This window comes from Chrysochloris asiatica, unplaced genomic scaffold (assembly GCF_000296735.1).
Source record: "Chrysochloris asiatica unplaced genomic scaffold, ChrAsi1.0 scaffold00125, whole genome shotgun sequence".
In the NCBI taxonomy this organism is placed as follows: domain Eukaryota; kingdom Metazoa; phylum Chordata; class Mammalia; order Afrosoricida; family Chrysochloridae; genus Chrysochloris; species Chrysochloris asiatica.
Genome location: NW_006408643.1, coordinates 4,339,975 through 4,360,983, shown reverse-complemented (window position 1 = coordinate 4,360,983; position 21,009 = coordinate 4,339,975). Strand labels below are relative to the sequence as shown.

Sequence of the window (21,009 nt, the reverse complement as noted above, 5' to 3'; positions counted from 1 at the left end):
AACCTTTTGTCTAGCAGCCCAGCGCTTAACCAGGGCACCACCAAGACCCCTTAGTAAGCAGCTGCTGTGTGTTGAGACCTGTCCTGAAGCTACAGAAGAATTGTTGGACTGGACCTCAGTGCTCCTGACACGGGGCCTGATTCCTTCTCTGTGGTGGGCCTGTCCTGGGCACTGAAGAGTAGTGAGCAGCAGCCCTGCTCTCTGCCCACTCCATGCCAGTAGCACACCCAGTTGTAACAAACAAAACTGTCTCTGGACCCATGGATGGCAAAGTTCCCCCGGGGTGCCCCGTTGGCTGAGATCAGGATTTCTTTGCTCTTTGGCACTGCTGACATGGGTTCAGATCCTTCTCCCCCCCTGCCCCCTTCAGTCATGTTGTGGTTCTCAGATCAGCTCTGACCCATGGCAGGGGAGATGTCGTCCGGTCCTGCACTACCTTCACATTTCCTAGTGTACTCGAGTCTGGTGTTGCGCCACTGTGTCTTTCGAGTGCCTCTTATTGGTGGAGTTTTGAAGGCAGTCATCAGGCTTTTCTTCCTGGTCTCTAACAAATGTCCCTGAAACGTGTCCCCCACGAGTGTCCATAGCTTTTAACATCACAACAACACATAAGCCACTACAGACAGATGGGAGGTGGTCATTTACTTTAATTAGATGCTATGTGAATGTCTGTGCAGCTTCAAGAAATGATAATAGACCTCCTGAACACTTTATCAAGCTACCCCCAGTGGTAACATCTTACGTAAAAAAATCTCAACTAGAAAATTGACAGAGATTAAGTGAAAAATAGCGGAACGCTTTCTTTTCCACAGGGGACTCTTCTGTTCCCCATTATATCCAAGCCCATCTCTGCTATCCCAACCCCAGGCCTCAGGTAACCACTAAGCTGTTTTGCATCTCTGTAATTTGGTAATCTCAAGAACATTATTTAAATGGAATCAGACAGTGCGTCATCTTTGGGGAATGACTTGTTCTTAAGCACCGCTGAGTGGGTTCTGACTCACAGCAAGCCTGTATAGAGGATTTCTGAGGAGTGGCTGGTGAGTTTGAACAGCCGACCTTGTAGTTCTCACTCAGCTTGCTCTTCACTCAGCTGAGTTCTTTGGAGACTCACCCAAGTAGTCACATGTGTGATGTAGTTCATTTCCTTCGTGGCTGAGTAGTACTCTGTGGAAAGAACCCTGGTGGCTCTGTGGGTTAGGCACTGGGCTGCTAACCGCAAGGTTGAGAGTTCAAACCCACCATCCACTCTGTGGGAGAAAGATGAGGCTGTCTGCTCCTGTAAGCATTCACAGCCTTGACAAGCCTAGGGAGCTCGACCCCATAAGGTGACTGTGAGTGGGAATAGACTTGATAGCAGTGGGCTTTGGGTTAGAGGTTCCACGCTAGAGGACAATGAGGATTCAGGGGTAGAACCTTCTACACTAAGCACACAATTCTAGAAGAACTTGGCATCCGGATTGGAGGAAGACTCATTAACAACCTTTGATATGCAGACGATAGAGTCTTGGTTGCTGAAAGTGTAGAGGGTTTAAAATACTTAATTGATGAAGATCAAAGACCACAGCCTTCAGTATGGGTTGGTTGCATCTCAATGTGAAGAAAACAAAAATTCTCACCAGTGGACCAATAAACAACATTCATATAAATGGAGAAAAGATTGAAGTTCTCAAAGACTTTATTTTGTTCGGATCACCCATCAACACTCAAGGAAGCAGCAGCCAAGAAATCAAATGACTTATTGCATCAGGCAAATCTGCACAAGACCTTTTTAAGTATTGAAGAGCAAAGATGTCAGCTTGAGGACTAAGGTGCGCCTGACCCAAGCCATGGTATTTAATCACCTCATATGCATGCGAAAGCTGGACAGTGAATAAGGAGACCGTAGAAGAATTGATGTGTTTGAATTCATAGAGTTGGAGGAGACTATTAAAAGTACCATGGACTTCCAGAAGAACAAACAAGTCTGTGTTGGAAGAAGTACAGCCAGAATGCTCCTTAGAGGCCAGGATGGCCAGACTTCCTTTGTCATCCTTCAGACATGTTATCAGGAGAGACCAGTCCCTGGAGAAAGCACGTCATGCAGGTGAAGGTGAAAAGAGGGAAGACCCTCAATGAGATGGAATGTCACAGGAACATTTTGTTCTGGTGTGGATAGGGTCGCTACGGGTCGGAACCGACTTGATGGCACTTCACAACCAGAAGTATTTGCCACAAGCCCTGGTGTGGCTGTAGGAGAAGCACTACTGTACTGACTCGCTGCTCCTTGGATATCCTATGTAGGGTCACTATGAGCTGGAACCAACAGCAGTGATGGTACTGAGGCAGGATTAGGGGCAATTATATTAATGAGATCAGATGTAATCGTTAATTTCTTTTGAAATAGAAAAGATACTAGCTAATCTAGCAGAGTAGCGTCCCCGTGTGGCGGCGTCCCGGTGTGGCGCTGTAAGATAAGCAGTGGGCCGCAAGGTTGGTTTGCTCCTCGGAAACCCTGTGCAGAGTTGCTATGAGTCAAACCGGCTCGTCGGCACTTAAGCACGTAAGAGGGTCTCTTGCCACCAAGAAAGAAGAGTTCTTTGGACCTGGGTTCCCTAGTCTTAGAGGCTCCTAGATCCAAGGACCTTCCCCCAAGGCAAACAGAGAAAGCCTCCCCCCCACCCCCACCCCCCCAGCGGCTCCCTGAATTCAGACTGCTAAACAGTGTGAGAGTAAGTTTTTGTTTGTCAAAGTCCCCGGTTTATTGTGGCGGCCCTAGAGAACTTAAAGACACGGAATGTTGAAGCATCTTTTTATTTTCTGGTTTGCTGTGTGTGCATCTTCTTTGGTGAAGTGTCTGTTCCAATCTTTTGCCCGGTTTTTACCTGGGTTGTTTATTTTTGGAAACGAGATCTCCTTTCTTCTGAGGTAGTTTCCGTGTACTCCAACTATGAATCTTTTGGTCAGTGGCCAAGCGCAGTAACTGATTGTACTGCTTGGGAACTCCTTATACACATACATGCCCACACATAAGGATGTGTATGTGTTGTTCCTGTATTGTTTTTTTTTTTAAATTAATGTTTGCATGGACTATATCTTCTTTCTCAGTTCTTTTATTCTCAACTTAATGTTGTTGATTTTAAGTGAAAGGAGCTTCTTCTAATTGGGCTGTGTGTATTGTTGGTTGTTTTCAAATCCATTTTTCTAGTCTTTACCTTTTAATTGGTGTACTTAGACCATTTATATTTAAGGTGGTTACTGGTGTGTTTGTGTCCTGTTGTCTCTCGTCTCCTGTTGGCTCCATTGTCACCGAGTTGATTCTCACTCATAACGACCTTGTACAGGGTTTCTGAAGCCGTCGATCATTTCTGGAGCAGACAGCCTCATTCTATCCTGTGTAGAGAGTGATTGGTGGGTTTGAACTGCCAACCTTGGAGTTCACAGTCCAGTGTTTCTCCTACAGTGGCCCCTGGCTGTTGGTTACTAAGTTCTTCCTCGGGCTTCTATAGTGTTTTGGTTGATAGTTCAGCTAAGACAGAAGAGATGATTTATTGTGTACTTGTGGCATTCAGCCACAGCTGAGAACAGAACAGGACTGGTCCAGAATGTCCTAGGTCCAGGACAAAGGATCAGAACGAACTGCATTGGTACAGTCAGGTGGGTCTCAGGTGTTCACAGGGTTTGTCGAATGGTGATGGAAGCGGAGCGAGCCAGAAGTTCCAGGCAGTAGCTCGCAGTCAACAAGTTGTACCAGTGTCCCAGCCTCCGGCAATCCCTAAACCTGCAGCTGTGGCTTCTGTGGGTGCACAGACGAGCCTTTCCTCGGATCTCTGCTCCATCTTTGTTTTGCCCTTCAGCCTTTACATTCTCATCTTCCTCTGCTTGGCTCTCAGGGCTCAGAGGTTTTTTCCACAAAGGCGCTGAGGCCAAGCTTCTGTATTGATGTAGGATGTTTTCGTACATCCCTTTGTAGTTTTCAGATAGATTTACTGCATAGTGCCATAAACTATTTGTGACGTGTCAGTATCAAAGTGCTTCTTCCATTTCGAGTGATGTGTGGAACCTTTTCCCCTTTCTGGTCTGTTCTCCCTGTTGTCTGTCTTGAGTATCGGGTGCTGTGATGTTTTTTCTTTCAGTTGCATGTGATTTTGAAAACTCAGCAACTGGGCGGGCCCATAGTCCTGTTTTTTTCTTCCTTCTGTTTGTAATTGTCTGTTTGAAGCACTTCCTGTAGGTACTCTCTCGAAGCAGGTCTGTTACCCCCAAATCCTCCTAACTTTCCTCTGTCTAGCAGTGCCTTGTTTTTTCTTTCCTGTAGGACAGCTTTGCTGGATATAGAATTATAGAATGCAGTTTATTTACTTTCACTTTAAAAAATTTATTCTCGTTGAAATACGTGTTCCTTTTGAGTCATTGAAAACAGGACACAAGGTACGTTGTTAGGTTACTTCATGCTGCCTGGCTCTGCGCCCTCCCCATGAGGGGTTGGGATTGGACCACTGGCTGATCCTTAGGGCGCTCGTGGGCAGATGTTTGCAAGTCCATACTGTCATAGTCTGGCCGCTCCACTGACACCTGTCCAGCAGCCTAGCATCGCACCAGCCTCCACAGACAGACTCATGGTGGCTGTGCGTGAGATGCAGTGGCAGGGAATTGAACCCGAGACTCCTGCATAGGAGGCGAGAATACTGCTACTAAGCCACCGTGGTCCCTCCTAGATAGGGTGCATATCTGTCTCCAGGTTCTCTATCAGTGTTCTGTTAGACAGCAAACGGATACTTGAGAGGACACTGCCAACATGAAGAGCCAGAAACAGGAGTCCCCGGTACAGGTAGTTAATGCAGCTGCTAACCCAACGTGTGGAGCTACAGGTCCATCAGACAAAAGACCTGGCAATCTCCCTCCATAAAATCAGCCTCTAAAGAAGCAGAACCTCTTGTTGGACATAATTAAAACCGACAAACCCAAAACAACAGAACCCCAAACTTGTTAGCACGGAGTCAAGCCTGCCCCGCGGCAACCCCATGTCTTACTGAGTTAGAACTGCCACTGTGGGCTTTCTCGGCTTTATCTTTATGGGAACAGATGGTCAGTCAGGCTGTTTCCTCTGGGGCTCTGAACTGCCTACCTTTTGGTTATTGGTGGTGGTTGTGCTGTGGAGTTGGTTCTGACTCATAGTGACCCGGTATGGGGTTTTTGAGTAGCGGTTGTTGGGTTTGAACTGCCGACCTTGGGTTTAGCAGTCCAGTGCTTATCCTCTAGCGCCGTGCTATTATCTGCCACCCAAGCCCACTGTCACCGAGCCGACTTGTAATGACCCTTTTGGAGACTGGAATTGCTCCGTAGGGTCTCTAGGATTGTATACATGGGAGAAGGTGGGCTCTTCTTTTTTCCTGTCGAGTGGCTGGTGGGTTTGAACTGCTGGCCTTAGGGTTAGTGGGCTAGTGCTGTGAGAACACTGGGGTGTGCTGGGGGGCCCACTGGGAGGTTCTGACGACTTGCCTCACACAGGGATGATTCTCTCAATGACTGCCGAATCATCTTTGTGGATGAAGTCTTCAAGATCGAGCGCCCGGGTGAAGGGAGCCCCGTGGTGGAAAACCCCATGCGCAGTGCGTCCTGGGCCTGGGGGGTTGGGGTGGGGTGTCTCAGGCCTGGGACTCCCCTGGCTGATAGCCTCATCCTCTCCCGTGCACAGGGAAGAGCGGGCCCTCGTGCAAACACTGTAAGGACGATGAGAGCAAGGCCTGCCGTGTTTGTGCCTGCCATCTGTGCGGAGGCAAGCAGGACCCGGGCCAGCAGCTCATGTGTGACGAGTGTGACATGGCCTTCCACATCTATTGCCTGTGTCCGCCGCTCAGTGCCATCCCCAACGAGGACGAGTGGTGAGTAGAAGCGAGTGCACGCAGTGGATGGCATGCCTTCCAGTCTCGCTGCCTCTGTTTGCGGAGGAGCTGTGACTCCGGAACAGGAGAGACCGGAGACTTTGTTCTCCAGTATCCACGATAGAATGTTCTAGAACTGTGCTGTTAACAGTTGCCACTGCCCTCACATGGCTTCAGAGCCCTTCAGATGTGGCTGGTACAACTGAGGAACCTGGATTACTTGTCTTAAATAAATTTAAAAAGTTTCAGCGTGGCTAGATGCCTGAGGCAGTGGCCCTGGGTCGGTGAACTGTGGGAGGAGAGGGGGCTCCCGAGCCCACGGGGGGGGGGGGGGGGGGGGGCAGGTTTGCATAGGCAGAAACACCCCTGTCCTTCCAGGTATTGTCCCGAATGTAGGATCGATGTCAGCGAGGTGGTGTCAGCAGGCGAGAAGCTGAAAGAGAGCAAGAAGAAAGCAAAGATGGCATCGGCCACATCGTCTTCACAGCGGGACTGGGGCAAGGTGAGGAGGGGTCCGGGTGCCTGCCGCCCTGGCTGACCCTCCCTCCCACCCTTGCTCATGCTGCTGTTTCTGTGTCTGGAACGACAGGGCATGGCGTGTGTGGGCCGCACGAAGGAGTGCACCATCGTCCCGTCCAATCACTACGGACCCATCCCGGGCATCCCCGTGGGCACCATGTGGCGCTTCCGAGTCCAGGTAGCTAAGCCCCTGCGCCTTCCTGGCTGCAGACTGCAGCTCTAGGGGTGGGAGCTGGAGGGGACTTGAACCATTCTCTCCGTGTCCCTGCAGGTCAGTGAGTCGGGCGTCCATCGGCCTCATGTGGCAGGCATCCACGGCCGGAGCAACGACGGGGCCTACTCCCTGGTCCTGGCTGGGGGCTATGAGGATGACGTGGTAAGTGCAGATACGAGAGGAGGGGCTCGATTGTTTTCAATAGAATGCCCCTCCTCAGTGGCGTCAGAGGGCTTCACCCTGCCCTTGTCTGTTTCAGGACCACGGGAATTTTTTCACGTACACAGGGAGTGGCGGTCGAGATCTTTCCGGCAACAAACGGACCGCAGAACAGTCTTGTGACCAGAAACTCACCAACACCAACAGGTGTGTGGGCTGCGGCACTCTGCTCTCTGTGCTGGTGGGCTTGGGTCTGTCCAGGAAGCTCCGCCCTTGGTACGAGTGTGGTGGGTCATCAGTATGGATTCTTCCCTAGGTTCACTGAAGACTTGTGAGCACACTTTACCTGAAAAAGGGCTGTGTAGGCCTTCGATTCCCTCTCATAGCAACCCTATATATGGGTTGTACTCCCAAGACTAAATCTTTGTGGAACAGACAGCCTCGTCGTTCATCCTCGGAGCAGCTGGTGGTTTTAAACCATCAACCTTATGGTTTGCCCAATGCCTAGCCTACAGTGCCACCAGGGCTCCGTTATATGAGTAAAAAGCAGTTGCTAACCAGTAAAAGAAGTTCTTCATAGAAAAAAACCAACTCTCTCAAAGCAGAAACCAAACCCAGTAGTACCTGCTGCTGGCACAGTATTTAAGTGCTTGACTGCCAAACAGAAGGAGGTTGATGGTTCAAACCTGCCAACTGCTCCACAGGAGAAAGACGTGTTCTGCTTTGATACAGGGGTTTGCTGTGAGGTAGAATTGATCTGTAGCCACGACGAGTAGGTTGGTTTTGTTTTGTTTTAATCTTGATGGAGGTGTGTTTTCCTCCTGAAGAGCCACTGGGTGGGTTCCAACCACCGTCCATTTGTTTTAGCAGCTTCTCACAAGTTCTTACTGCTGTCCCACCATCAAAGAAATGCCAATGGCCAGTGTCCAAGATCAAGTCCTAATTTAAGCAGTACAAGTTAAAGTGATCATTGCCATTTTCCTCCCCTGTGAAATTGGCAAAAAAAAAAACAACAAACAGATGTTGAGCAGTGGTAAGGGAACTTGTATACCACTGTTGGTAGAAGGGACAACTGGAGCCATCTTTCTGGAAAGTTCTTGGGTTGAATGTTCGGAGAAACTTAACTGTTCTTACCCATGACCCCGTCTGTCCTTTGACTTGGAGAAATGGGTTCTGTTAACACAGGAGCCCTGGTGGCACAGTGGTCAAGCACTCAGCTGCTGGCAAAGGGTTGGCGGTTCGAACCCACCAACCACTCCATGGAAGAAAGATGAAACAACCTGCTTTTCTAAAGAAGATAGAGTTAGAAACCCTTCTACTCTATTTCTGTTGAGTCTGGAATTGATTGGACATCTGTAGATTTTCGTTGCTCGTCTTTGTCATGAAGCAGCGCTCGGGGGGGGCACAGTTAAGTGCTCAGATGCTAGTTGAAAGGTCAGCAGTTTGCCCCCACCAGGGTCATCTGCTTCCATAAAGATGACAGCCTCAGAGACCCTGTGGGGCAGTTCCACTCTGTCTTAGAGGTTCCAGTGTTGGAATTCACTTCAAGGCGGTGTGTTTGGCGTGATTTTTCATTTCACCCCAAGGAGCCCTGGTGGAGCTATGGGTGAAGTGTTGGGTTACTGACTAAGATGTCAGCATTTGACCCCACCAGATAGATGCTCTAGGGGATGCAGATGTGGCAGCCAGGGAAACCTTAGGGGTTGGTTCTGCCCTGTGGTCGCTGTGGGGCAGAACTAGGTCACTGGCAGTGGACTTGATGTTGGTTTTGGCTAATGCTTGTTCTAAGCAGTGCTTAAGCACTTAACTGATAACTGAAAGATTGGTGGTTCAAATTCACCCAGGGGTGCGCAGGAGAAAGACCTGGTGATCTGTTACCAAAAGATAACCATTTAGGAGATGGGGTTGCTCTGGTAGCGTAGTGGTTACAAATCAGGCTGCGAACTTCAAGGTCAGCAGTTCGAAACTACCAGCCATTCCGCGGGAGAAAGATGAGGCTTTCTGCTGCCATAAAGATTTACAGCTTCAGAATCTCTGTGCAGGGTCAGTATGAGTCAGAACCGACTCCACGGTACTTAACAACAACAAGGGGATAGCTCTACACTGTGACACATGGGGTCACTGAGTTGGAAATCACTCTTAGGCGCTCATCAACAGCAATGTCTACGTACCATTTTCTGAAGTCACAGAAACCAGCAATAGACCACCTGGGCTCTTTAGACAGAGAATAGTGTTGTGGTGTCTCCGTGTGTTCCTCCAAAAGGTGGTACCATGCATGTCTGGCTCTGCATCCACACGTGAGTCTCCTCACCACAAACTTCATGGAGTGCGTGGCTGATAACAGTGTGCGTTTCCGTTCCCTCCGCTCTGGAGGCCTGGTGTCCAGAGACTAGCTGGGGACAGTCCTTCCTTGTCTCTCCTGGCGGCACTCTTTCATGTCCTTGCTTTGTGGGCGCGTCACTCCCCTCTTATCACAGGTGTATCTTCCACCTGTGTCTGTGTCCCTTCCTTTAAGGACACTAGTCATTGCATTGAGGCTCCCTCCCCCTCGTGTGACCTCAGCGTCGCTAAGGACATGTGACAGGCCGCGTTTCCATACAGGCCGGCACTCACAGCTGTGGAGGTCCAGGTGGATGTGGCGCGCTGTCAGGTCGATTCCCATTCACAGCAACTCCGTGTGGCAGAGTAGCACCTCCCTGTACGGAGCTGACTGCCAGGCCTTTGTCTTGAGCGCGTTCGAGCTGCCCACCCAGAAAGTTGCCGAGCACTTAGCTCTTGGGTCACCAGGGCCCCTTGGACACGTGCAGGACCCAGTCACCTCTCACATAGATGCCCCTCTCCCCGCAGGGCGCTGGCTCTGAACTGCAGTGCTCCCATCAACGACCGGGATGGGGCTGAGGCCAAGGACTGGCGAGCAGGGAAGCCCGTTCGGGTGGTACGCAACGTCAAGGGTGGGAAGCATAGCAAGTATGCGCCCGCCGAGGGTAACCGTTATGACGGCATCTACAAGGTGAGTCCTGTGTGCACCCGGGCCCCTCACTGCTGCCGCTGTCCGGCTCAGACCTCACTGACTGCGTCCCACAGGTGGTGAGATACTGGCCTGAGACGGGGAAGTCAGGCTTCCTGGTGTGGCGCTATCTGCTTCGGAGAGATGATGAGGAGCCGGGGCCCTGGACCAAGGAGGGCAAGGACCGCATCAAGAGGCTCGGGCTGACCATGCAGGTGCGTCATGGACCGGTGAAGCCAGAACAGGGCCAGCACACAGGCGTGAGGATCCCTGTGCTTAGTAACCCCCTCGGCAGATATGACAGCCCTTCCCTGGCTGGAGTTTTGCCTGTGTCTGAGTTGGCCATACCTTGTTTGCTGTGGTATGTAAATGCTTACCGGGTATGCACAGCGAACCAGCAGATAACATTGTGTCTGCCATCATAGATTTGCCTATAGCTCCCTACGCCCAGTGACATTTTCATAAGCACAGCTATGCCAATTTTTTTGTTTATGTTGTCAAGAAGAAAAAAATTAGCAAATTGAGTTTACAAAAATAGCTCGATGGGGGGGAAAGGAGCGGCAAGCGTGTGTGTTAACTGTATGAAAACGTGGCAGTTTGGTTAGTAGCCAGATTTTGGGCAGTAGGCGTTTAGTGGCATCCTGGTATGATGCTATAGGATAAGGACTGAGCTGCTAAACCGTAAGGTTGGCAGTTCAAACCCACCAGCTGCTCCTTAAGAATTCTATACTGCTTGCTACGAGATGGAGCTAGTTAGTTGACTCTTAACAACAGAAGGTTAGTGGAAGATTTCTTGCCTTTCATGGAGGGGTCCGGGTTCGTGTCTCCACCAGCACACGTCAAATGCTGCCACGACTTGTCAGTGGAGGGGCTTGTGTGCTGCTAGGATGTTCCACACACAGGTAGACGAAGAATAAAGGCCTGGTGATCGGCTTTCAACAATCAGCCAATGAACACCCCCGTTCATCACAGTGTTCCCTTCGGTCTTGCATGGTCTTGCTGTGAGGTGGGACTGACTCAGTGGCAGCTAGCCGCAGCAACAATGGAGGCATTTCCCCCCAAAATCCATTGGGATTCTGGTCTTTTCTCTGCACCTGCTCATTTCTTTCACCTCTGCTCCCCACCCCTCCACTTCCAAAAACAAAAAAACAAAACAAAAAACCACAGAAACAAGTCAACAACAGCAAAGCAGAAAGCCACAGGATAGAGAGGTGCAGGTGCGAAGGGCTAACCCACCTGTCCATTGACCCAGCGTGTGATCAGGCAGGGAGACGTTGTCTCCGTAATTACGGTGTTTTCTGTCCGCCATGAGGAGTTAAGTCAGCGAGGGACTATTTAAGGAACCCTAATTACTAGTGAGACTCTGATAGTGCCTCCTCTCTTGGGATCGCATGGGGCTGCCTTCCAGCCTCCTGGTAGCATGACGGGATTTCAGAAGCTGGGAGATGGGCAGACGCATGCCGACCCCTGCTGACTTTTCATTGGTGGTTCAAGCCTTCACTGCAGCTTCACATAGCCAAAGCAGGGAGATTCCCCAGTGAGACCTCAGCTATCACTGGTGCCTTGGGGATGGGCTGATAGTCAAATAGTGTCTGCTAGGGTGTCCCAAGGAGTCTGGTGAGGTGATGTAGGTTCATGTGCTTGACTGTAAGGTCGGCAGTTCAAACCCACCAGCTGCTCCTGGGAACCCCCTGTACAGGGTTGCTATAAGTCTGAACCAACTCGAAGTCACTTAATAACAGTAGTAGGGTGTTGGGTACTGCAAGGTCAGCAGTTCATATCCACCACTGAGAAAGATGAGGCGCTCTGCTTCTTGGAAAGATTTGCAGCCTTGGAAAGTGTATCCAGGGTTGCCGTGACTCAGAACTGACTGAGGGGCACGCAAGTACCACGAGAACAGACCCATTCCCTGGAGCGCGGGTGGTGCTGTCGGGTAAACACTGGACTGCTAACCACCAGCTTGGTGATTTGAGCCCATGAGCTGCTCCGCGTGAGAAAGATGAGACTTTGTGCTCCCATAAGGATTTACAGCCTGGAAACTACAGGGTCGCTGTGACTCAGAACTGATTTGACGTCACTTAACAACAGGACTTCACCAAGAGGGCAAACAGACCCCTTTGCTCTTAAGTTGAGGCTCCCAGTTCACAGCAGCCCTGTATGTGTGTAAGAGTAGGACTGCACTTTGTAGAGTTTTCAATGGCGGAAATCTCAAAAATATATTGCCGAGTGGATGTGAACGGTCAGCTTTTCATTTAGCTTTTCTTGTTGTTGGGTGCCTGCCCAGTCACTTCTAACTCATTGTGATCCCATGTGAACTGCCCCGTAGACTTTCCCAGGCGGTCGTCTTTACAGAGCCACTGGGTGGCCTTGAACTGCCTACCTCTTGGTAAACAGCCGAGTGCTTACCCAGTGCGCCGTGGTACATCTGGTGCCTTCCCTGGACATAGTATTGTCCAAGGCTCGCTGTTCTCTTGGCGGAGGCCTCTGGAGCACAGTCTGGGGGGATCAGGCAGGGAACGAACCTCAGCATGTGCTGTGGGACCTGGGAAAGGAGAAAGAGAGGAGGGATGGGGGTCGGAAGGGAAGGAAAGCTGGGACCAGGGTGGTGGGTGGTGGAGTGGGGACAGCTGGGTCCTGCCTGGGTCACGCTGCCCAAGCCCCTCTCTCGTTCTCTCCCATGCAGTATCCAGAGGGCTATCTGGAGGCCTTGGCCAACAAGGAGAAAGAGAACAAGGCTGAGGAAGAGGAGTCCGAGGAGGAGGAGCAGGGCCTCAGGTCCCCGAAGAAGAGCAAGCGGAAGCGGAAGTCGGCCGGTGGGTGTCTGCGCAGGGGGCCGGCCGTCCTCCCGGGCTGGGCTGGCATGTGCTCACGTCCACTCCGCCTTGTCCTAGGAGCCGTCGAGCCCAGCTCCAGGTCTCTGCGTGAGACACCCAAGAAAACCAAGGTGGAGCCCTACAGACTCACAGCCCAGCAGCACAGCCTCATTAAGGAGGACGAAAGCAATGCCAAGCTGTGGGCCGAGATCCTCAAGTCACTCAAGGACGGGCCGGTGAGCGAGCAGGCTGACGGGCGGGCATTTTCATGGGCCCTCTGCCCCTTACTGACCCACCGGCTCCTGAGTCTCATGCAGCCCATGAGCTGTGTCCCTGCCCCCATCCTGCTGACCCCCTCCTCACCATCCCTCCCTCTGGAGCACCTTCCACTCGTGTCCCCTCCCCCCCAGCTCAGAGTCAGGCCTCCCATGTGTCTCATGTGTCCCCTCAAAGGAAGCTGCTGGCTCAAAACCTCAAAACCACACCCGTGTGTTCACTTCGGTACAGATTGGAGGGCAGAAGTCCAAAGTGAGTTTTGATGTTGTCAGTGCCATGGATTCACCTCCAACAGCCCCATGTGACAATATAAGGACCCCACAGGGTCCCTAGGCTGTTGTCTTTGCAAGAGCAGATCACCGGGTCTTTGTCCAGAGGAGCCACAGTATGGGGTCAGCCTTCCAGCCTTTGGACTTAGTAGCTAAATGCTTGACTATTGGGCCTTTATGAGCTAAAGTGAAGAATTCCTGTTCCTTCCAGAGGTTTTTTTTTGCCTTCTGCAGCCTCTGGGGGCTGCCTGCATTCCTTGGCTTGTGGCCACTTCTCTCTAGTCTCCACTTTGGTTGTCACGTCTTGGGTTGTGTCCCTGAATGGCACAGACAGTTCGCATGCTTGATGAGGAATGGAAGTGTTGGAAATTTGAACGCGCCCAGAGGCGCCCTGGAAGAAAAGTCAGGCGATACGCCAGCCAGTGTAAACCTTGGGGAATGTCGTTCTTTCTCCGTGATCTCATCTCTCTCCTCCCTCCTCTTATTAAGGACCTTGTGGCTTCATGGGTTCTGCCCGGATAATCCAGGACCACCTCTTGGTTCTCTAGCGCTGCTGTGACAGAAACTCTGTAAGACCTTGGTTGTAACAAACAACTTCATCCTCTCACATCTTATGATGCTAGACGTCAAATACAGGACACTCGCTTCAGGAGATGGTACTGCCTCTGTCTGCTTGCCAGGAGGCCTTTGTCTCTCTACGGCTTGTGTTCTTAGAAATCTCTGGTGGTGGCATGGTATCTCTCTTCTCCCACCATTTGATTGTTTACTCTCTTGTGTATCTCAAAAGAGGTCAAGAGATTGATCTAAAACACACTCCACTCATCCCAACTCATTAACATCACAAAACCCATTTCCAGACAAGGTTAGATTCACAGGTACAGTATAGATTAGGATCCCAGCGCGTTGTTTGGGAGGAATACCGTTCAATCCATGACAGTTTTCTGATCTCAAGATTCTTCAGTTATTTGTGAAGTCTTTTGATTTGGAAGTTAACATATACATTGTTGTTTTTGTTAAGTGTTTTCATGTCAGCTCTGAGGAGTGGCTGACGGGTTTAAACCACTGCTGACCTTACAATGAGCAGTCCAGTGTTTATCTCCCAATGCCGCCCCAGGACTCCCCCATAGGCAGAGATTCTGGAGCTCAGAAGCTGGTCTTTGGGAGAGGGGTTGGGGGGTCAGATGTGTGGGAGTGGCAGTGTTCAGCCGGCCACACGTCCTGCTGGCAGGCCGCCCGCCTTCTCCATGGACCTGTGCCTGAGCCCTGCCTTCCCACGCACCCCTCTGGGGCTCTCTGCATCACTGTGCCTCACCACACTTACCACCAGCTGTGTGACATTTCAGGCTTTTATTTCAGGACTTTTACATCTGTGTTCATGGGAGAGATTGGTCTGTAATTTTCCTTCCTCGTAATGTCTTTGTCTGTTTTAATTTCATTCATTTCTGCTCTAATTTTTATTCTTTTCTTTGGCTTATTTCTATTAGTTGTTGTTGTTAGGTGCTGTTGAGTCAGTTCTGAACAAAACTGACCGGTCCTGCGTCATCCTTGAAACTGTTAGTTTGATCCTGTTGTTGTGCCACTGTGTTAGTCCATCCGGTTGAGGGTTTCCTCTTTTCGCTGACCCTCTGCTTTATTAAGCATGATGCCCTTTTCCAGGGACTGAACCCTTGAGACAGCATGTCCAAAGAAAGAACGAAATCTCACCATCTTCACTTCTAAGCAGCATTCTGGCCTTACTTCTTCCAAGACAGATGGGTTTGTTTTTCTGGCAGTCCATGATTCTTTGAATATTCTTCTCCAAAGTATAGTTCAAATTCTTCGATTTTTCTCTGGTCTTTCTTATTCATTGTTCAACTTTGGCATGCAGATGAGGTGATTGAAAATACCATGGTTTTAGGGTCAGGGCCACCTTAGTTCTCAAGCTGACATCTTTCCTCTTCGATACCTTAAAGAGGTCTTTTGCAGCAGGTTTGCTTAATGCAGTATCGTTTGATTTCTTGACTGCTGCTTCCATGAGCGTTGATTGTAGACCCAAGCAAAACACTTTGACAACTTCAATATTTCCTCCATTTGTCAAGATGTTTGTTACTTATTGGTCCAGTTTGGAGGATTTTTGTTTTCTTTACATTGAAGTGCGGTCCTTACTGAACACTGTAGTCTTTGATCTTTATCAGTAAGTATTTCAAGTCCTCTTGGCTTTTAGTAATCAAGGTTGGGTCATCTGCATGTTGCAGGTGGTTAATGAGTCTTCCTCCAATCCTGATGCCACGTTCATCTTCATATAATCCAATTTCTCAGATTATTTCTCAGCACACCGACTGAATAAATACGGTGGACAGATACAACCCTGTTGCACACCTTTCATGATTTCAAATCAAATGTCTGCCTCTTGGTCTGTGTACAGGTACCTCATCAGCACAGAAATTAAGTGTTCTGGAATACTCATTCTTTGTAATGCTGTCCAGAGTTTGTTAGGATCCACACAATCGATTATCCTTACATAGTCAATAAAGCACAAGTAAACACCTTCTGGAGAGTCACTGCTTTTAGCCAGGATCCATCTGATGTCAGCAAAGATATCTCTGTTTCCATGTCTTCTGAATCTGGCTTGAATTTCTGGCAGCTTCCTGTCAGTGCACTGTTGCAATTGGTTTTGAATTATCTATAGAAAAATTTTACTTGCATATGGTATTAATGATATCGTTCAATGATTTTCTTATTCTACCTCTTTGGAATGGGCACAAAAGGGATCTCTTCCAGTCAGTTGGTCAGGTAGCTGACCAAATTTCTTGGCATAAATGAGTGCGTCCGGTGACGCATCAGTTTGTTGAAAGATTTCAATTTGTATCCCATCAATTCCTGGTGCCTTGTTCTTTGCCAATTCTTTCGGTGCACCCGGGACTTCTTGCTTTAGAACCATGGATTCTTGGTCGTATGCTACCTCTTGAGGTGGTTAAACATCAGATTTCTTTTTGCTTCAGTGACTTTGTTGTATATTCTTTTCATCTTATTTTGATGCTTTCGGCATCGTTCATTATTTTGCCCACGGAATCCTTCAATGTTGTGCCACAAAGCTTTAATTTTCTCTTCAATTCTTGCCGCTTAAGAACTGCTGATCCTGTTCTGTCCTTTTGGATTTCTAACTCTGGGTCTTTGCACATTTCATTGTTATATTTGACTTTTGCTTTTCGAGCTGCCCTTTGAGATTTTCTCTTCAGCTCTTTTCCTTCTCATTTCTTCTAGTCACTTTAGATTCTCTATTGTCAAGAGCAAGTTTCAGAGTCTCTTACGACTTCCGTTTTGGTCTTATGGTTCTTGTCTTTTAAATTGATGACACTTTGTTTTTATCCTATCCAATGTTTTTCATGTCATCCCACAACTTTTCTGGTCTTCAGTGTCTAATGCAGCAAAACGATCCTTGAAATGGTCTCTAAATTCAGGTGGGGTATATTTTGGCTTCTAGTGGACTTGTTTTAATTTTCTTCAGCTTCCACCTAAACTTGCTTATGAGCAGTTGAGGGTCTGTTCCACAGTCTGCCCCTGGCCTTGTTTTGGCTGATGATACTGAGCTTCTTCATCACCTCTTCCCACAGATGTAGTCAGTTTGATTTCTTTGTATTCAGTCTGGTGAGGTCCATGTGTATAGATCTCTTTCTTATGTTGTTGAAAAAAATGCATTTGCAATGAATAAATCGTTGGGCTTGTAAAATCCTATCATGTGATTTCCAGCATCATTTCTATCACCAAGGCCATATTTTTCTATTTCTTTATTTCTAACTTTCACGTTCTAATCACCAGTAATTATAAATGCATCTTGATTGCATGTTTGACAAATTTCAGACTGAAGAAGTTGGTAGAATTCTTCAGTTTTATCATCACTGGCTTTAGTGGTTGGTGCGTAAATTTGAATAATAGTGGTATTAATTGGTTTTCCTTGTCGATGAATGGGTATCATCCTATCACGGACAGCAGTGTCCTTCGAGTCACATCTTTAAATACTCTTTTTGACAATGAATGTGACACTATTCCTCTTTAATTTGTTCTCAGAATAGTAAACTATATGATTGTTAGATTCAAAATGGCCAGTGTTCGTCCATTGCAGCTCATTAATACCTAGGATATTGATACTTATGTGCTGTAGGTTGTTTTTTTTAATGTTTTATTGTGAATTATGTGATAGTTTACATGGGAGAACATTAGCTCTACATTCATCCTATTGTATATCGTCTCATTGCCATGGTTACAATCCCCTCCATGCATCATCAACCAACCAAAGGGTATACCCTACAAGCCTGCCCCCCACCAGTCAGCACACAGCCCCTCTCCCTCTCTGGGTCTAAAGTTCCCAGCTGCTCCATCTCAGGCCTCACTGCTTCTCTGGGTAGGGTCCCGCTCTCCGCTCTTCTCCCTTCATGGTCCCAGGGATCTCCGCTCCTAGACTACAATGTTAATCACTCCCCTCCTTGCTACAAAACGTCTACCTTTACATTTGCAACCCTCACAGTCAGTCCTGATATCTAGTTCATTTTTGACAACGTCCAGTTTTCCAAGAGTCACACTTTTGTACATTCCTCATTCTGATTATTACTGGAATTTTGCAACTATTCTCATTTTGAGTTGAGGCCCATCAGCAAATGAAGGTCCTGAAAGCTTTGCTTCATCTGTCATTAAAGTCAGCTCTACATTGAGGAGGCAGTTCGTCCCCAGCTGTATTTTGAGTCCCTTCCAGCCTGAGAGCCCTATCTTCGGCACTGTATCTGACAGTGTTCCATGGCTGTTCATAAAGTTTTCAGTGGCTAATCCTCCCTCCCTCCTTCCTAGTCTGTCTTAGTCTGGAAGCGAAGCTGAAACCTCTCCACCATCGGAGACCCTGTGGGTATTTAAAATACCAGTGGTGTAGTTTCCAGCATCACAGCGACACTCAACAAATTGACAGCTGAATGTTGGTTTTTGTAAGGTGGAAGTTGAGATTATTGATTTTGGTCTGTCTTTTCTAATACATGCACTCAATGCTGTAAATTTCTCTTAAGTACTACTGCATCCTCTAGATTTTGATAACTTTTGTTTATTGAAATGTTTGTTAACTGAGCAGAGGTTTATAGAGTGAATCCGTTTTCCAGTCAACACCTCAGACACATTTTGTTTCAGGTCAGGACTGCAGTCCCCACCATGTAACCTCACTCTTCCCACTTCCTCCCTGTGATTCCGTTTCTGTTCCTCCTCTCCTGACCCTTCTCAACTTTGTCCTTGGGCACATCCTACCCTCTTGAACTCAAAGGGTTGCTGATTTTAAGGTGTGTACACCTGTCACCTGTTGAGCTGAAAATGGAGCCTTAGGAGTGAGCTCAGTGTGAGATGTAAAGGGTCACTGTGGTCCGAGTTTAGGGTTCTACAAGTCTCTGCCCAACCAAGTCCGCTCTTTTTTTTTTTTAATGATTTTGAGTCTTGTTCCACATTTTGTCCCACACTATCCAGGACCTTCTAATGCGATCCCTTTCAGAGCAGTTGGCAGGGGTAACTGGGCACCATCTAGTTGTCGTGGTCGCTGGGATTCACATGATCTGTTAGTTCATAGTCTGAATTGTTTTCACGGCTCTTCCATTTTCTTCACTTTTCTTTGCTTCAGATCGTAAAATTCCAGGTTTGTGGACAACATTATGCCAGCTGACCCTGGTATCCTCTGAGACTTGAGTCCTGAGCCCTCAGGCCCAGTGTTTGGTTATGGCTACGAAATTTTCATAAGTTTGCCTTGTGTATATGCTGCTGTATACATGGATATATTTGCAGCATCAGTTAAACACATACATAGAAATTTCCTTTGTCAAACCTACTACAAAGAGACTTCACAAAGTTGGTGGCAAAGTGGAATGAAAAGATAATGGCATTTTCCCACCAACTTTGTGAAGTCCCTTCGTAAACTCATATGTCCAGACCCATTCTGGTGTAGCACTGTAGTTTAAACACTTGGACTACTGACCACAAGGTTGGTGGGTCAAACCTACCAGCTGCTCCTCGGAAACCCTGTACAGGGCTGCTGACTCAACGGCACTCAAGGAAAGCCCTGTTGTCCTTCCTACACTTGTTCTTTAGTGTCTGTCTGTGTTTTGCTAGCCTCCTTTGGCCCAGTGGCCCACTGGAAGTGTCCACTATTTATTTAGCAAGCCCAGATGCACCCTTAGAGTTGACTCTTAACGCCCTGCCTTGCCTCTGAAGTCTGACATTTTTTTGCTGCCAGGGCCTCTGTCCCTCCAGATGGGTCCTGCTTGCCCATCCCATTCCCTCTGGACACTTGGTCAAAGCCTGCCCCTCTCTGGTCCTCAATTTTCTCATCTTAAAAATGGGCACGGGAGCGACTCTTCCAGCCTGTGAGGAGTGAAAGTTGTGAGGCTGAACTCGGTGGCCACATGGCAAATGCTTAGCCAGCTGCTGGGCATTTCTGGAAGATCCTTTCGTGTCTCCCTGACTCCATGTGTCCCTCATTGCAGAAGTTCCTGAGCATAGTGGAGGAGATGTTCCAGTGCATCTGCTGCCAGGAGGTGGTGTTCCGCCCGATCACAACCGTGTGCCAACACAATGTGTGCAAGGTGAGGGCAGTTCCTGTCTGTCCGGCCCACCACGGCCGCTGCTTCCCACTGGCTCTCTCCTGCCTGCCCCTGGCCCTCCTCACCATGGCCTTGGATTTAGCTTCTCACTGCCCATTTTCTCTTGCAGGATTGCCTGGACAGGTCCTTCCGGGCCCAGGTGTTCAGCTGTCCCGCCTGCCGCTACGATTTGGGCCGGAACTACGCCATGCATGTCAACCAGCCGCTGCAGACCATCCTCAACCAGCTCTTCCCGGGTTACGGCAACGGCCGGTGATGCCAAGCACTTCCTGCCCTGCGCTCCTGTCCAGATGGGTCCTGGGGCGGGCTTCTTTTCCCGCCTTTGTTTTGTTTTTAGTGGGCTTAACTTAAAACAGGTAGTTGTTTTTCTCCACTCCCCCTACAAAGGCTTGTCTTCCTGTCTTTTTTATTGTTTTTTTAATCTATAAATGTTCAGGAATTTATGCATTAGCGGCGACAAAAGAAAGTTGGACTTTTCCAGGTTTTGTTTTACATAGTAGAAGGCCTGTCGTTTTTTTCAGCAAGAGGGAAAAAAAACAGTGTGATTTGGGTTTTGAATGGGTTTTAAAGATGGAATGAGGAACAGCTTTTTGGAAGGCGGTGAATGTCCCATCATCAGTTCTCAGAGGCTGTTTGCTGTGGGCGCCGAGGAGCAAGGAGATGGCTGTGGACGCCGCTGAGAACAGTCACTTGGAAGAGTGTGGGTTTGGCCTCGGTAGTCAAGCGTGCCCTCCCGACAACGGCGTAGCGGACAAAATTCCACACGGTGGCTCCTGATGGTGGGCCCAGTCTTGCACCAAGAGTTGTCGTGTCAGGGATAAGAGAACCTGGATCCAGCCTAGTGTGAACTCTGGCCTTCTGTAGAAGCCGTTCCCCACCCTTCTGCCCATCTGCTTCTGTGTTCACGATTCCACATACAGTAAGCAGAGTGGGGGTGCAACCCAATCTCCATCCTCCGTGGGACTACCCTGGACATTGATGCTGGGCGTCTGGCCACATGCCGCCTGAGCCAGAGCCACACGGAATCCAACAAGCGCACAAAGCCATGTCCAAGTGCCTTTGGGTTATTTTGTTTTTTTTGCCGTGTTTTTTTTAACAAGATGGGGCTCTTTTTTAGCACTGAAATGTCGAAATTGCCAACCAGATTCTAAAACTGTGGTCACCTCTTTGCTCCTGAGGCTGGGAGCACGTGGAGATGGTGTACGTTTTAATGCTGTTTTACGTGGAATTTCCGCTTGGCAATGGAGAATGTCATGGGGTTTTTTGGTTGTTTTTTTTTAAAAAAC

At 48.7% G+C, this 21,009-nt stretch overlaps 1 protein-coding gene across 1 annotated transcript in view; it reads left to right on the top strand.

Moving 5' to 3' along the window:
* Nucleotides 1–19,979, top strand: part of UHRF1 (ubiquitin-like with PHD and ring finger domains 1) — a 40,503-nt gene extending 20,524 nt beyond the window's left edge. Inside the window, exons 5-16 of the mRNA XM_006868911.1 lie at nucleotides 5,491–5,591; nucleotides 5,678–5,864; nucleotides 6,243–6,366; nucleotides 6,454–6,561; nucleotides 6,655–6,759; nucleotides 6,857–6,963; nucleotides 9,604–9,766; nucleotides 9,841–9,978; nucleotides 12,447–12,599; nucleotides 12,666–12,848; nucleotides 19,610–19,705; nucleotides 19,833–19,979. Coding sequence (XP_006868973.1) covers nucleotides 5,491–5,591; nucleotides 5,678–5,864; nucleotides 6,243–6,366; nucleotides 6,454–6,561; nucleotides 6,655–6,759; nucleotides 6,857–6,963; nucleotides 9,604–9,766; nucleotides 9,841–9,978; nucleotides 12,447–12,599; nucleotides 12,666–12,848; nucleotides 19,610–19,705; nucleotides 19,833–19,979 — 1,612 coding nt within the window. The remainder of the gene's footprint in view (nucleotides 1–5,490; nucleotides 5,592–5,677; nucleotides 5,865–6,242; nucleotides 6,367–6,453; nucleotides 6,562–6,654; nucleotides 6,760–6,856; nucleotides 6,964–9,603; nucleotides 9,767–9,840; nucleotides 9,979–12,446; nucleotides 12,600–12,665; nucleotides 12,849–19,609; nucleotides 19,706–19,832) is intronic.
* The last annotated feature ends 1,030 nt before the right edge of the window (nucleotides 19,980–21,009 follow it).